The sequence below is a fragment of the Ranitomeya variabilis genome, chromosome 2, assembly GCF_051348905.1.
Source record: "Ranitomeya variabilis isolate aRanVar5 chromosome 2, aRanVar5.hap1, whole genome shotgun sequence".
NCBI lineage: Eukaryota > Metazoa > Chordata > Amphibia > Anura > Dendrobatidae > Ranitomeya > Ranitomeya variabilis.
Genome location: NC_135233.1, coordinates 89,083,197 through 89,098,842, shown reverse-complemented (window position 1 = coordinate 89,098,842; position 15,646 = coordinate 89,083,197). Strand labels below are relative to the sequence as shown.

At 47.4% G+C, this 15,646-nt stretch overlaps 1 protein-coding gene across 2 annotated transcripts in view; it reads left to right on the top strand.

Moving 5' to 3' along the window:
* MCM8 (minichromosome maintenance 8 homologous recombination repair factor) overlaps window positions 1-15,646 on the top strand; it is an 82,616-nt gene that overhangs the window by 31,962 nt on the left and 35,008 nt on the right. For both annotated transcript variants that reach the window (XM_077282651.1, XM_077282650.1), the window contains one exon: window positions 2,537-2,622. In XM_077282651.1, the coding sequence (XP_077138766.1) occupies window positions 2,537-2,622 (86 nt within the window). The remainder of the gene's footprint in view (window positions 1-2,536; window positions 2,623-15,646) is intronic.

Below are 15,646 nucleotides of genomic sequence, written 5' to 3'. Positions count from 1 at the left end.
GCAAAATGTAACTAACAACCTGCTAGCTATGGATATCATAGGACAACACCCATGCTGTAACAGCAAAGAACAACAAATGAAAAAAATGGTGCAAAACATCCATGTAATAAAAAGATATAAACTTTATTAAATAGATTTGCGAATATAACAAGAAAGACTGACAGTAATGGGTAAAATAGCCTATAGCCACCATGGACCGCCTGGAGACATAACAACACTCCTCATATGAAACAATATATAGTATGCAGAGACGGGAATTAACCCATATATGTACAAAGACTAATATATCAAGATGGAATCTACTACAGCATATATATCGATCGATATTCGTATAAATAAACATATACAGCGTGTAGATACATGGTCTATAGCATAGGGAACATACCCAGAATGTAGCTGAGGAGAGGAAACAGCTCCAGCTCACCCCTGGAGGGCATATCCATCAGATATTGCTAAGGGCATACCCATCAGACATTGCTAAAGGCATATCCATCAGATATTGCTAAGGGCATATCCGTCAGATATTGCTAAGGGCATATCCGTCAGATATTGCTAAGGGCATATCCGTCAGATATTGCTAAGGGCATATCCGTCAGATATTGCTAAGGGCATACCCGTCAGACATTGCTAATGGCATATTTATCAGATATTGCTAAGGTTACATAGCAGGTTTCCAGTGTCGGTACTTTACATTTAGTTGAAAGTGCAAATATGGTAAAATGCTTGAACAACACTTAGGAACAGAGAAAAAACTGTGACACCACCTCGTGGCCAAAAAATCCTAGAGCCTGGATGGAGCGCTAGGCAGTGTGAAACGGCCATCGGTCTTTTTTCTGTCGGTATCCTCCTCCCTGTATGTAATAAAGGAATAACTTTTTAGCCATGGGGTGAGTGCCAATGGTTTTTTTCTTTGTTTCTATTTTTAATATTTTTATATAGGTGTTATCATTACGCATTCTTTCTCTTACTCAGTATAGATATGCCCATTACCCACTTTAAGTTGTTAAGCAGAGCACGCAAACTTTTCTTTTTGGAAGTTGGAAAGGTATTGTCATCAACACCAAAATAGTTGTATGTGAAATGTCAGTCCTTGTCCCTCACATATCGTGTCTTTCCAGGAGAACACAAGGTAGTAAAAAGGGCCCACAAAATCAATTGCTCTCCGTGGGTGTTGGCAGTCTTAGAAAGCTGCATGCCATTGGTTGTAACTATCAAGGGGGATTGATTGGGGGTACTCATGTATTAAAATAGTATATTTATGTGTAAAGCATCGCAGACATTAAAAAGATTGTCTGGGTTATAAATTGCATGTTTAAATACCCTGTTAATGAATGTCCCTAACATTAGGGGTACCCTAGCTCGGCCTGTTCCCTGGATTACTTCTGATGGTGAAGACTCTGAGGCCACGTACCTTGCCTTAGCTCCTGAATCTGCCCTCAGTTTTAGCCTTGCCCCACACAGGGAAGAGGGGTGTAGTAGTGTACTGTACAATACACCAACCAGGTAATACAAACAGGCATAAAGGAAAATACCAAACATACAAATATACTCACATAAACAACAGAGGTAAACACCAAGGAGTGGAGGATGGGGTTAAACCAAAGTTGGAGAAGAAAAGTATCACACACTCAAAACCTAGCAACAGTCACAGATAAATCCACCAAACACCTTAAACAACAACAACCCAGCCATGCAGTGTGAGCTAACTCTGACAATGAGTGCTAGCCAGGGCCCAGTTTATATAGGAGATGGGAGTGGCTAACAGTGCACAGCTGAGAGCCTTAATGCAGGAAAGCTTCAGAGCAGATTAACCCCTGCACTGCTAAAATAAACCTGCACCGTTTAGAAGCACTTCACTTTCATATTAATCAGTGCGGGAGTAGAAGAAATCAGACGCTGCTGTCGTCTGGCTCCTCTCTGTCGTGGTAAACCTGTGACAATAATGCAAGCAATCACATGGTCACCAGTGGACTAAATAATGAGTGGAAGTTCATAAAAAAAAACTTTAAAAGCGTAAAAAAATTATAACGATTTTCATCACGCGTCCTTTTTTTTATATATATTTAAAATCAAAGAATTAAAAAAATGCATATGAATAAACACATTTGTTATTGCCGTGTCTGTTAGTCATAAACCATGAAATTATAAAATGTATTAACTTGTATGTTAAAGGTCATTAAGTAAGGAAAATCGAAACTCCAGAATTGACATATTTTAGTGATCTATTGCCCCTCCAAAAAATAAATGGAATAAAAAGCGATTTTGTACATTTTTTTTCCTCATTTTTCTTTTACATTATATGGTAAAGTGAGTGATACCCTTCATAACTACATGTGCCACAAATAACAAGGCCTCATAGGGCTATGTCGGCGGAGAAATTAAAAAGATATGGTTCCTGTAAGAAGGGGAGGAAAAACTAAAGTACAAAAATGGAAATTGGCCATGCGGAGAAGGGGTTGATCAAGATTTTGTACAGCGCTGGCATGCATTAAAAATGCTATAATGTTCCTATTATAGCTAGGATTTTGTGTTTTAGTGCCCAGTCCCAGAATGCCGAGGACGCTCATTTACACCGAACCGAGGGTCTCCTCTGACTGTGACTGTGGACTGGCAGACGATAAGGCAAGTGGAGAGTGTCTCTTATATCATGGCTTATGAGTCTCCTCACTCTGACATACCAGGCTTGGCTTGTCATTCTGCACAGGAGAAACGTTACCTCTTAGACACCATCTCACTGCACTGCAAGACATAAAGATGTTTCCTTCATCTGCTCTGTGTATGTTTTCCTTTTGCCTACATGTCTGTTCTTGACAAAAGCTTCTATAGATCAAAGTGTGAGTCACAAAAGGCCGAGGACAATGCAGCATCAGGCTCCGTACATGGGTTTTGCTGCCTGCGTCCTAGAACGCCTATTCAGTCTCATTCAGAATAGATTTATAGAGGCGTCTCCACTCCAAAAAGCAGATATTCTCTGAGATTTCCATATGAAAGGAATCGTGATTATATAATTATTACAAACGAAAAGGTTGTAGTTTTTATTCTGCCGCTACTTGGCTCATCCAGGTGTTTTCTCTATTCATGGTGAGAACATTATATTAGGTACACAGGGGTGTTTTAGCATATTGCTATTGTGTCGCTTTATTGCTTTAACTACAGTATATTCTACTTTGTGTCTTTATATTTTGATGTTTCCTGCCCTTATTACCTAACTGAGACGCAACCAGTTTAATACACAACATATTCTCATCTTTACTTTGTGGAACAGAAAAAAAAAACATGTTTGATCAGTTTCACATTACAGTAAAGATAAAGCCACTTGCAGGTAAAGGAAACCGATGAAACCTAATGAAAGGGTAAGTTGTGAATTCTGTTCTCGAGCTCCTTCCTGTGGTTATGAATGGTACTTCGGCGAGTTCTGTTCATGGACTCCCTCTGGTGGCTGTGAGTGGAGCTGCTGGTTCTGAGGTTCCTTCTCCAGCTGATCTCGTTTAGGCCTTGGCTGGCTGCTCTATTTAACTCCACTCAGATCATTACTTGATGCCAGCTGTCAATGTCCTAGCACTGGTTCAGTTCTCTTGGATCTTTCAGATTACCTGTCTACTTCAGCAAAAGCTAAGTCCCTGCTAGCTTATTTGTTACCACTGTGTTTTTGTCCAGCTTTCTATTATGAGTTTATCTTGTTAGCTGGAAGCTCTGGGATGCAGAGTGGCCCCACCGCGCCGTGAGTCGGTGCGGTGTTTTCTTTTGCACACTCTGCGTGGTTTTTGTTAGTTTTTTATGCTGACCGCAAAGATACCTTTTCTATCCTCAGTCTGTTTAGTTAAGTCTGGCCTCCTATGCTGAAACTTGTTTCATTCCTGTGTTTGTGACTTCCATCTTAACTCACAGTCAATATATGTGGGGGCTGCCTATTTCTTTGGGGAATTTCTCTGAGGCAAGGTAGGCTGTATTTTCTATCTTTAGGGGTAGTTAGCTCTTAGGCTGTGAAGAGGCGTCTAGGCAGAGTCAGGAACGCTCCACGGCTATTTCTAGTTGTTGTGATAGGATTAGGGGCTGCGGTCAGCAGAGCTCCCACTTCCCAGAGCTCGTCCTGTATTGCTAGTTTGCTCATCTGGTCATTTCTAGTGCTCCTAACCACCAGTTCAATCATAACAGTACAGCTGGCCCATAAAGTGTTAATGCATCTCAATAGAGGGATAAGAGAAGTTCTGAGACCATTTTTTTTTTTCCTCTGCAGTGTGTTTTGTTTCTCTTTTCCCCTAAATCTCTGGGTGGTTCAGGACACAGGTGTAGATATGGACATTCAAGGTCTGTCCTCTTGTGTGGATCAACTCACTGCAAGGGTACAAAGCATTCAAGATTATGTAGTTCAGAACCGATGTTAGAACCCAGAATTCCAATTCCTGATTTGTTTTCTGGGGATAGATCTAAGTTCTTGAATTTCAAAAATAATTGTAGACTGTTTTTTGTTTTGAAACCCCGCTCCTCTGGTGACCCCATTCAGCAAGTAAAAATCGTTATTTCTTTGCTACGTGGCGACCCTCAAGACTGGGCATTTTCCCTTGCGCCAGGAGATCCTGCATTGCGTAATGTAGATGCGTTTTTTCTGGCGCTTGGATTGCTTTATGATAAACCAGATTCAGTGGATCAGGCAGAGAAAATTTTGCTGGCTTTGTGTCAGGGTCAGGATGAAGCGGAGGTATATTGTCAGAAGTTTAGAAAGTGGCCTGTGCTTACTCAGTGGAATGAGTGTGCCCTGGCGGCAATTTTCAGAAAGGGTCTGTCTGAAGCCCTTAAGGATGTTATGGTGGGATTCCCCACGCCTGCTGGTCTGAATGAGTCTATGTCCTTGGCCATTCAGATCGATCGACGCTTACGTGAATGTAAAAATGTGCACCATTTGGCGGTATTTTCTGAGCAGAAGCCTGAGCCTATGCAATGTGATAGGACCTTGACCAGAGCTGAACGGCAAGAATACAGACGTCAGAATGGGCTGTGTTTTTACTGTGGTGACTCCACTCATGCTATCTCTGATTGTCCTAAGCGCACTAAACGGTTCGCTAGGTCTGCCACCGTTGGTACGGTACAGCCAAAATTTCTTTTGTCCGTTACTCTGATTTGCTCTTTGTCGTCCTATTCTGTTATGGCATTTGTGGATTCAGGCGCTGCCCTGAATTTGATGGACTTGGAGTTTGCCAGGCGCTGTGGTTTTTTCTTGGAGCCTTTACAGTATCCTATTCCATTGAGATGAATTGATGCTACACCTTTGGCCAAGAATAAGCCTCAGTACTGGACTCAATTGACCATGTGCATGGCTCCTGCACATCAGGAGGATATTCGCTTTTTGGTGTTGCATAATCTGCATGATGTGGTCGTTTTGGGTTTGCCATGGCTACAGGTCCATAATCCAGTATTGGATTGGAAATCAATGTCTGTATCCAGTTGGGGTTGTCAAGGGGTACATGGGGATGTCCCATTGTTGTCAATTTCGTCTTCCCATCCTTCTGAAGTCCCTGAGTTCTTGTCAGATTACCGGGATGTATTTGATGAGCCCAAATCCAGTGCCCTACCTCCTCATAGGGATTGTGATTGTGCTATTAATTTGATTCCTGGTAGTAAGTTTCCGAAGGGCCGACTGTTCAATTTATCTGTGCCAGAACACGCCGCAATGCGGAGTTATATAAAGGAGTCCTTGGAGAAAGGGCATATTCGCCTGTCGTCGTCACCGTTGGGAGCTGGGTTCTTTTTTGTGGCCAAGAAGGATGGTTCTCTGAGACCTTGTATAGATTACCGCCTTCTCAATAAAATCACCGTCAAATTTCAGTACCCTTTGCCGCTACTGTCTGATTTGTTTGCTCGGATTAAGGGGGCTAGCTGGTTCACCAAGATAGATCTTCGAGGGGCGTATAATCTTGTGCGTATTAAACGGGGCGACGAATGGAAAACAGCATTTAATACGCCCGAGGGCCATTTTGAGTACTTGGTGATGCCATTCGGGCTTTCTAATGCTCCATCTGTGTTTCAGTCCTTTATGCATGACATCTTCCGAAAATACCTGGATAGATTCATGATTGTATATTTGGATGATATTTTGGTCTTTTCGGACGATTGGGAGTCTCATGTGAAGCAGGTCAGAATGGTGTTCCAGGTCCTTCGTGCTAATTCCTTGTTTGTGAAGGGGTCTAAATGTCTCTTTGGAGTCCAGAAGGTTTCATTTTTGGGCTTCATTTTTTCCCCTTCTACTATCGAGATGGACCCTGTTAAAGTTCAGGCCATTTATGATTGGACTCAGCCTACTTCTGTGAAGAGCCTTCAGAAATTTCTGGGCTTTGCTAATTTTTACCGTCGCTTCATCGCTAATTTTTCTAGTGTTGTTAAACCATTGACTGATTTAACCAAGAAAGGTGCTGATGTGGTCAATTGGTCCTCTGCGGCCGTTGAGGCTTTTCAGGAGCTGAAGCGTCGTTTTTCTTCTGCCCCTGTGTTGTGTCAGCCAGATGTTTCGCTCCCGTTTCAGGTCGAGGTGGATGCTTCTGAGATTGGAGCAGGGGCTGTTCTATCTCAGAGAAGTTCTGATTGCTCTGTAATGAAGCCATGCGCTTTCTTTTCTAGAAAGTTTTCGCCTGCGGAGCGCAATTATGATGAGGGCAATCGAGAGTTGTTGGCTATGAAGTGGGCGTTTGAGGAGTGGCGACATTGGCTTGAAGGAGCCAAACATCGCGTGGTGGTCTTGACGGATCACAAGAATCTGACTTATCTCGAGTCTGCCAAGCGGTTGAATCCTAGACAGGCTCGATGGTCGCTGTTTTTCTCCCGCTTCAATTTTGTGGTTTCGTACCTTCCGGGTTCTAAGAATGTGAAGGCTGATGCCCTTTCAAGGAGTTTTGTGCCTGATTCTCCGGGAGTTCCTGAGCCGGCTGGTATTCTCAAAGAAGGGGTAATTTTGTCTGCCATCTCCCCTGATTTGCGGTGGGTGCTGCAGGAGTTTCAGGCTGATAGACCTGACCGTTGTCCAGCGGAGAAGCGGTTTGTCCCTGATAGATGGACTTGTAGAGTTATCTCTGAGGTTCATTGTTCGGTGTTGGCTGGTCATCCTGGAATCTTTGGTACCAGAGATTTGGTGGCCAGATCCTTTTGGTGGCCTTCCTTGTCACGAGATGTGCGTTCTTTTGTGCAGTCCTGTGGGACTTGTGCTCGGGCTAAGCCCTGCTGTTCTCGTGCCAGTGGGTTGCTTTTGCCCTTGCCGGTCCCGAAAAGGCCCTGGACGCATATTTCCATGGATTTTATTTCAGATCTCCCTGTCTCTCAGAGGATGTCAGTTATCTGGGTGGTTTGTGATCGCTTCTCTAAGATGGTCCATTTGGTACCTTTGCCTAAATTGCCTTCCTCCTCTGATTTGGTTCCATTGTTTTTCCAGCATGTGGTTCGTTTACATGGCATTCCGGAGAACATCGTGTCGGACAGAGGTTCCCAGTTTGTTTCAAGATTTTGGCAGTCCTTTTGTGCGAAGATGGGCATTGATTTGTCTTTTTCTTCAGCTTTCCATCCTCAGACAAATGGCCAAACTGAACGAACCAATCAGACTTTGGAAACATATCTGAGATGCTTTGTTTCTGCTGATCAGGATGATTGGGTGTCCTTCTTGCCTTTGGCTGAGTTCGCCCTTAATAATCGGGCCAGCTCGGCCACTTTGGTTTCGCCTTTTTTCTGTAATTCTGGTTTCCACCCTCGTTTTTCTTCTGGGCAGGTTGAGCCTTCGGACTGTCCTGGTGTGGATTCTGTGGTGGACAGGTTGCAGCAAATTTGGACTCACGTAGTGGACAATTTGACTTTGTCCCAGGAGAAGGCTCAACGTTTCGCTAACCGCCGTCGCTGTGTTGGTCCCAGACTTCGTGTTGGGGATTTGGTTTGGTTGTCGTCTCGTTTTGTTCCTATGAAGGTTTCGTCTCCTAAGTTTAAGCCTCGTTTCATTGGTCCTTATAAGATTTCTGAAATTCTTAATCCTGTGTCATTTCGTTTGGACCTTCCAGCTTCTTTCGCCATCCATAATGTGTTCCATAGTTCGTTATTGCGGAGATATGTGGCTCCTATGGTTCCCTCCATTGATCCTCCTGCCCCGGTGTTGGTTGAGGGGGAGTTGGAGTATGTGGTGGAGAAGATTTTGGATTCTCGTATTTCGAGACGGAAACTTCAGTACCTTGTCAAGTGGAAAGGTTATGGTCAGGAGGATAATTCCTGGGTGGTTGCCTCTGATGTTCATGCTGCCGATCTTGTTCGTGCCTTTCATTTGGCTCGTCCGGATCGGCCTGGGGGCTCTGGTGAGGGTTCGGTGACCCCTCCTCAAGGGGGGGTACTGTTGTGAATTCTGTTCTCGATCTCCCTCCTGTGGTTATGAATGGTACTTCGACGAGTTCTGTTCATGGACTCCCTCTGGTGGCTGTGAGTGGAGCTGCTGGTTCTGAGGTTCCTTCTCCAGCTGATCTCGTTTAGGCCTTGGCTGGCTGCTCTATTTAACTCCACTCAGATCGTTACTTGATGCCAGCTGTCAATGTCCTAGTACTGGTTCAGTTCTCTTGGATCTTTCAGATTACCTGTCTACTTTAGCAAAAGCTAAGTCCCTGCTAGCTTATTTGTTACCACTGTGTTTTTGTCCAGCTTTCTATTATGAGTTTATCTTGTTAGCTGGAAGCTCTGGGATGCAGAGTGGCCCCACCGCGCCGTGAGTCGGTGCGGTGTTTTCTTTTGCACACTCTGCGTGGTTTTTGTTAGTTTTTTATGCTGACCGCAAAGATACCTTTTCTATCCTCAGTCTGTTTAGTTAAGTCTGGCCTCCTATGCTGAAACTTGTTTCATTCCTGTGTTTGTGACTTCCATCTTAACTCACAGTCAATATATGTGGGGGCTGCCTATTTCTTTGGGGAATTTCTCTGAGGCAAGGTAGGCTGTATTTTCTATCTTTAGGGGTAGTTAGCTCTTAGGCTGTGAAGAGGCGTCTAGGCAGAGTCAGGAACGCTCCACAGCTATTTCTAGTTGTTGTGATAGGATTAGGGGCTGCGGTCAGCAGAGCTCCCACTTCACAGAGCTCGTCCTGTATTGCTAGTTTGCTCATCTGGTCATTTCTAGTGCTCCTAGCCACCAGTTCAATCATAACAGGTAAGCGTGCTCTGTCCCAAATTATGTACCCCTACCCCATACTAAGGAGGAGGAACAAAACCTCTGAACAGTGTTGTCTACACCTTGGTGTCCTTGGTTTGATGACGCTAGAGATACAGTCATGTCTCAAGGCTCTTTAAAGAGACTGGCCACTATTTGAACAACCCCCTACTCAATCCATATGTTTGCCCCCAGTAAAATAATAACATTTATGCTCACCTCTGGTGCCAGTGCTGTTCCATCAGTGTCGGCAGTGTCTCTCCCGGGGTTATAGCAGCTCTCACTTCCTCCGGATGTCAGTGATTTGTCTGAAGGCAGGGAGAATGGAGCTATCGCTGATTGGCCATAGACATCTCTTGACATAAAAATGTTACGCAAGCTCCGGGAGAGACACTGCCGACAATACTGGAACTGCGCCTGAGGTGAGTATACGTGTTATTCGTTTACTGGGTGCAAACATACAGATTGAGGAGGGATTGTCAGAGTAGAGGACAACCCCTTTAACGTCTGTTACAGACCCCCCAGCACCAAGAATATGTTATGCAGTATATGTATGTATAATAGGTTCCATGTGAAATGCATCAGTCCACAGGCTGCGCCCCTGGACAAGATATTCTCCTTCTGACCTCCCCCACCTTTGTAATTCCCACAGTAAATATCGGCAGGCTCCGGCCACCTGCGGCTATTGTAATGTATGTCTGGCCTGCTGTTTTTTTTCTATTGGCCTGCCCTCTATATCTGTGTTATATATTCTGTGTGCTGTGAATAAAGTGTGGTTAGACTAGAAATACGTGGAGAAGCAGTGAGATTTTATATGCACCCATGTAAACCTAGGAATTCCAGCCAGCATCCTTCATTCAGAATCCAGCCAAAGCAGAGTGGACCTCCTGAAACACGGGGTGGTACTGAAAGAGGTACTACAGCACACTAGACCCCGTTACACTGGTGGCAGACAGCGGGATGTGAGACCCCTTCTACCGGAGGAAAGGAATGAATGGAAAACAACTACCAGAAGTTAAAGAGGAATACATTAAAATATCTGGTGGAAGCCCGAGGGTTAATCGCCAGCAACAAAACAAAAGCGGATTTGATAGCAGCCATCATGGAACACGACAGTGCAGCGCCCCCCAATGTGAACATGGAAGAGACTGAATTCCAGAGGGAGGTAAAGCACAGACTGGCGTTCTATGGCCCAAACCCTGCAGTAGAGATCATACGAGAGGTGATGGCTGATGTGCGTACTGATCTGAAGGAAAAGATGGCCGAGCAGACCAGGATAGAGCTAGCCAAGATGGAGATGGCAGAGCGGACCAAAGTGGAGCTGGCCAAGATGGAGATGGCAGAGCGGAGAGAGGAGAGTCAACGAGCAGGGGGAGCTCTGGCCTCCGACCAGGTACCTTCAACAGTAAGCCACAAAAAGATCCAGTAAAATGCCTTCCGACAGTTGGGGGAGGCAGAGGAAGACATTGATGGCTTTCTGCAGGACTTTGAGCGGCAGTGTGCCCTTCATCAAGTGAAGCCAGAGGAATGGGTTCAGATTCTGGCCAGCAAGCTGACCGGCCGGGCAGCGGACGCCTATCGCACGGTACCTGATGAGGACTGTATGGACTATGAGCGGATCAAAGAAGTGATCTTGGCCCGGTATGCGCTGACACCAGAGGCATACCGCCAAAAGTTCCGCGGACTTATAAAACGAGTAATCGATACCCACGCTGAATGGGCCTGTAAATTAAGGCGGTCACTGCTACAGTGGGTACAAGGGAGCCAAGCAACCACTAAGGAGGACGTCCTCCAGCTCGTCTTGTTAGAACGATTCTTTAATGGACTAACCCCCAAGACACAGGAATAGCTTCGGGACAGGCGGCCAACGACTCTTGAGGAAGCCGCTCGTCTAGGCGATGAACATCATGATGCCAGGAGGCCTCAGTTGTCCGAATCAAAGATGGTCACTAGGAGTCCGCCCATGGACCTGGAGGGCCCCAAACCACCGAAGATTGTAGGGGGACCTGCTAGAAACCCGGCCTACTACAGTTCCCCTGGGGCGCGATGCCACACCTGCCGTCAGCTGGGCCACCTGCAAAGACAATGTCCCAACCGGACCTAGCATACCCAGTGGCCAAAGGCGGGAACAGCTACCTTCAGCCGGGCCGCTGTACACTGCTACCAAGGCGAAGTTGACCCGACATTGGGGGCTACGACTAACCAAGGGGTGGAAGAGATGGAGGAAGTGCTGCATGAAGTGGACCCCGTGCAGGCAGCCCGGGCAGATAACCGACAACAGCATCGACAGGTCGTGTTGGTTAATGGGAAACATATGCAGGGACTAAGAGATTCAGGGGCAACTTTGACCCTTGTGCCTCATCTCGTCCGGGACCAAGAGAAGACGGACCGGACAGTGGCAGTCCGTGTAGCAGGGGGAGCCATACATCGACTGCCCGGATTCACCTGAACTGGGGAGTCGGGGATAACCTTGTTGAGGTCGGCTTGATGGAGGATTTGCCCGCAGATGTCTTGCTGGGAAATAACTTGGGGCCCATGTTGTCTGCCTTCTCGGTTGCCTCTCTGGCTGAGACATATCCTGTGACCACCCGGAGACAAGCTCGAGCTGTGGAGGCGAAATTACACTCAGAGGAGGCCCAGGTAAGACATCCCAGCCCTACACGTATTCCCATAGCCAGGCACATTTCTTGGGCCACACCAGATGAATTTAAGAGGGAGTTACTTGAGGATCCTTCATTGGAGGGATATCGTGGGAAGGCACAAGAGGGGAGAGGGGTACTGGAAGGGGAACAGTTTATATGGTTGCAGGGACTCCACTACCGGATCACAGAGCAGCACCACACAGGGATGAGCCCCACTATAAAACGACAGCTGGTAGTTCCCAAGAAGTATAGGCAGGAGTTACTGCGAATCTCTCATGACATACCCTTGGCCGGGCACTTCGGCGTCAGTCGCACCAGGCATCGTCTGACACAAAACTTCTTTTGGCCGGGGGTAACCTATGATGTTCGTCAGTACTGCCAGACCTGTGACAGTTGCCAGCGCATTGGCAAGAGGGGAGATCGATGTAAGGCCAAATTACGCCCCCTCCCCATTGTGGAGGAACCATTTAGCCGAGTAGCGGTCGATCTGATAGGGCCATTAGCCAAACCCAGTCCGTCAGGGAAAAGGTATATATTGACAGTGGTAGACTATGCCACACGGTATCCAGAGGCGGTTGCGTTACCTAACATACTGGCAGAGACGGTGGCGGCTGCCCTGCTCCAGGTTTTCTCACGGGTTGGATTTCCCCGGGAGATTATCTCGGACCAGGGTACCCAGTTTACAGCAGAGGTGACCAACCAACTGTGGAAGCTGTGCGGCGTAAAGTCCATTAGAAGCGCCCCGTACCACCCGCAATCCAATGGGTTGTGTGAACGCTTTAACGGGACGTTAAAACAACTCATTTGGACTTTTACCAGGACCTACAGGGACTGGTAGAAATTCTTGCCTCACCTCCTATTTGCCTATGGGGAGGTGCCCCAAGAATCCACGGGGTTCTCCCCGTTCGAACTGGTATACGGGAGACGGTTAAGGGGACCCCTAGACTTAGTGCTAGAACACTGGGAAGGGGAGGGCATCATAGAAGGGGTACCTATTGTACCCTATGTGCTGGAATTCCAGGTCTGCCTACAGGAGCTGACCCAGGCTGTATGTGGGAACATGTAGGTGGCTCAGCGGCGCCAGCGCGTATGGTACGATCGGAGGGCCAGAGAGCGCACCTTGGAAATAGGACAGAAGGTCCTGGTGTTAGAGCCCACTAGGCAGAACAAGTTCCAAGCTGCATGGCAGGGGCCCTACCAGGTAGTGGGGAAAATAGCCGACACCACCTATAGTGTCACCGATTGTGACGACCCCAGGGTTATCCGCATGTTCCACGTGAATATGCTGAAGCCCTACTGGGAGCGCCCTGAAGAGGTAGTGGCCATCTGTGCACCTGAAGCAGAGCATTTAGCCGGACTTCACTTGCCTGATGTTTTAGGGATAAGGACTCAGTCTAAAACAGGGGACCAGGTACACTTTGGTGAAGACCTAGGCCCCCGGGAGAGACAGCAGGCGGAGGCATTGAGGCAGCGACAGAGGATGTTTTCGGGGAAACCCGGGTACACTCACCTGGCGCAACACAAGGTTGAGACCCAGGATCAGACCCCCCTGCGACAACCCCCCTTCCGCGTCCCGGAGTCTGTACGAGAAGGGATGCGATGAGATACAAGAGATGTTGCGTTTAGGGGTCATTGAAGAGTCAGATAGTCCCTGGGCATCCTCCGTAGTGTTAGTGCCCAAGAAGGATGGGACTACACGGTTTTGTGTAGACTATCGTAAGCTCAATGAGAAAACAGTGACGGATGCGTATCCCATGCCGCGTGTGGATGAGTTGTTAGACTGGCTGGCAGGGGCAAAGTATTTGACCACCATCGATCTATGCAAAGGCTACTGGCAGATTCCCCTTAGTCCTGACGCTATTCCCAAGTCGGCATTTGTCACCCCATTTGGCTTATTCCAGTTTCGAGTTATGCCATTCGGGACGAAGACTGCCCCGGCGACCTTCCAAAGGCTGGCTGACCGGCTTCTGGATGGTCTCCAGGACTATGCTTGTGCCTACCTGGATGACATCGCCATCTACAGCGCAACATGGAAAGAGCATCTAAATCACCTAGAGACAGTATTAGACAGGATCCACAAGGCCGGAATCACCCTGAACCCAAACAAGTGTCACGTGGGGAAAGCAGAGGTTCAGTATTTAGGGCATTGGGTGGGAAGTGGGAAACAGAGACCAGAACCAGCCAAGATTGAGGCCATAGCCAAATGGCCCACCCCACGCACTGAAACCCAGGTCATGGTGTTTCTAGGGACAGCGGGGTATTACAGGAAATTCGTTCCCAATTACAGCAGCGTAGCCAAGCCCCTCACTGGTCTGACCCGTAAGAACCAACCCCGCCAGGTAACGTGGACCCCAGAGTGTGAGGAAGCCTTCCGCCAGCTAAAGGATGCCCTCACCAATACCCCTGTATTGGCCGCACCCGATCCAACTAAACGTTTCCTGGTTCACACAGACGCTTCTATGTTTGGATTGGGGGCAGTACTAAGCCAAGTCGGGCCGGACGGCCAAGAACACCCGGTAGCTTACCTGAGTCGGAAACTACTGCCCTGTGAAGTGAGCTATTCGGCCATCGAGAAGGAGTGCCTGCAATAGTATGGGCACTCAAAAAGTTACAACCATATTTGTATGGACGACAGTTTTCCCTCCTAACAGACCATAATCCCCTAGTCTGACTTAATCGGGTCTCCGGAGACAACGCCAGATTACTGCGGTGGAGTTTAGCCCTACAACATCTGGACTTCACCATCCACTACAGACCCGGCAAACAAAACGGTAACGCCGATGGACTAAAGGTACCTTCACACTAAGCGACGCTGCAGCGATACAGACAACGATGCCGATCGCTGCAGCGTCGCTGTTTGGTCGCTGGAGAGCTGTCACACAGACAGCTCTCCAGCGACCAACGATGCCGAGGTCCCCGGGTAACCAGGGTAAACATCGGGTTGCTAAGCGCAGGGCCGCGCTTAGTAACCCGATGTTTACCCTGGTTACCAGTGTAAAATGTAAAAAAAACAAACACTACATACTCACCTTCGCGTCCCCCGGCGTCCGCTTCCTGCACTGACTGTGAGTGCCGGCCCTAACAGCAGAGCGGTGACGTCACCGCTGTGCTGTGCTTTCACTTTACGGCCAGCGCTCAGTCAGTGCAGGAAGCGGACGCCGGGGGACGCGAAGGTGAGTATGTACTGTTTGTTTTTTTACATTTTACACTGGTAACCAGGGTAAACATCGGGTTACTAAGCGCGGCCCTGCGCTTAGTAACCCGATATTTACCCTGGTTACCATTGTAAAACATCGCTGGTATCGTTGCTTTTGCTGTCAAACACAACGATATACGGCGATCTGACGACCAAATAAAGTTCTGAACTTTAACCAACGACCAGCGATATCACAGCAGGATCCTGATCGCTGCTGCCTGTCAAACTCAACGATATCGCTAGCCAGGACGCTGCAACGTCACGGATTGCTAGCGATATCGTTTAGTGTGAAGGTACCTTAAGTCGACAAACAGAACTTGTACCAACCCCATAAACTTCGGTCATCCCCAAACCGATCCGTTAAGGATCAGACTGTGTATGCCGATCGCGTCGCTGAAAAGGGGAGCCGTGTTACAGAACCCCCCAGCACCAAGAATATGTTATGCAGTATATGTATGTATAATAGGTTCCATGTGAAATGCATCAGTCCACAGGCTGCGCCCCTGGACAAGATATTCTCCTTCTGACCTCAACCACCTTTGTAATTCCCACAGTAAATATCAGCAGGCTCCGGCCACCTGCGGCTATTGTAATGTATGTCTGACCTGCTGTTTTTCTATTGGCCTGCCCTCTGTATCTGTGTTATATATTCTGT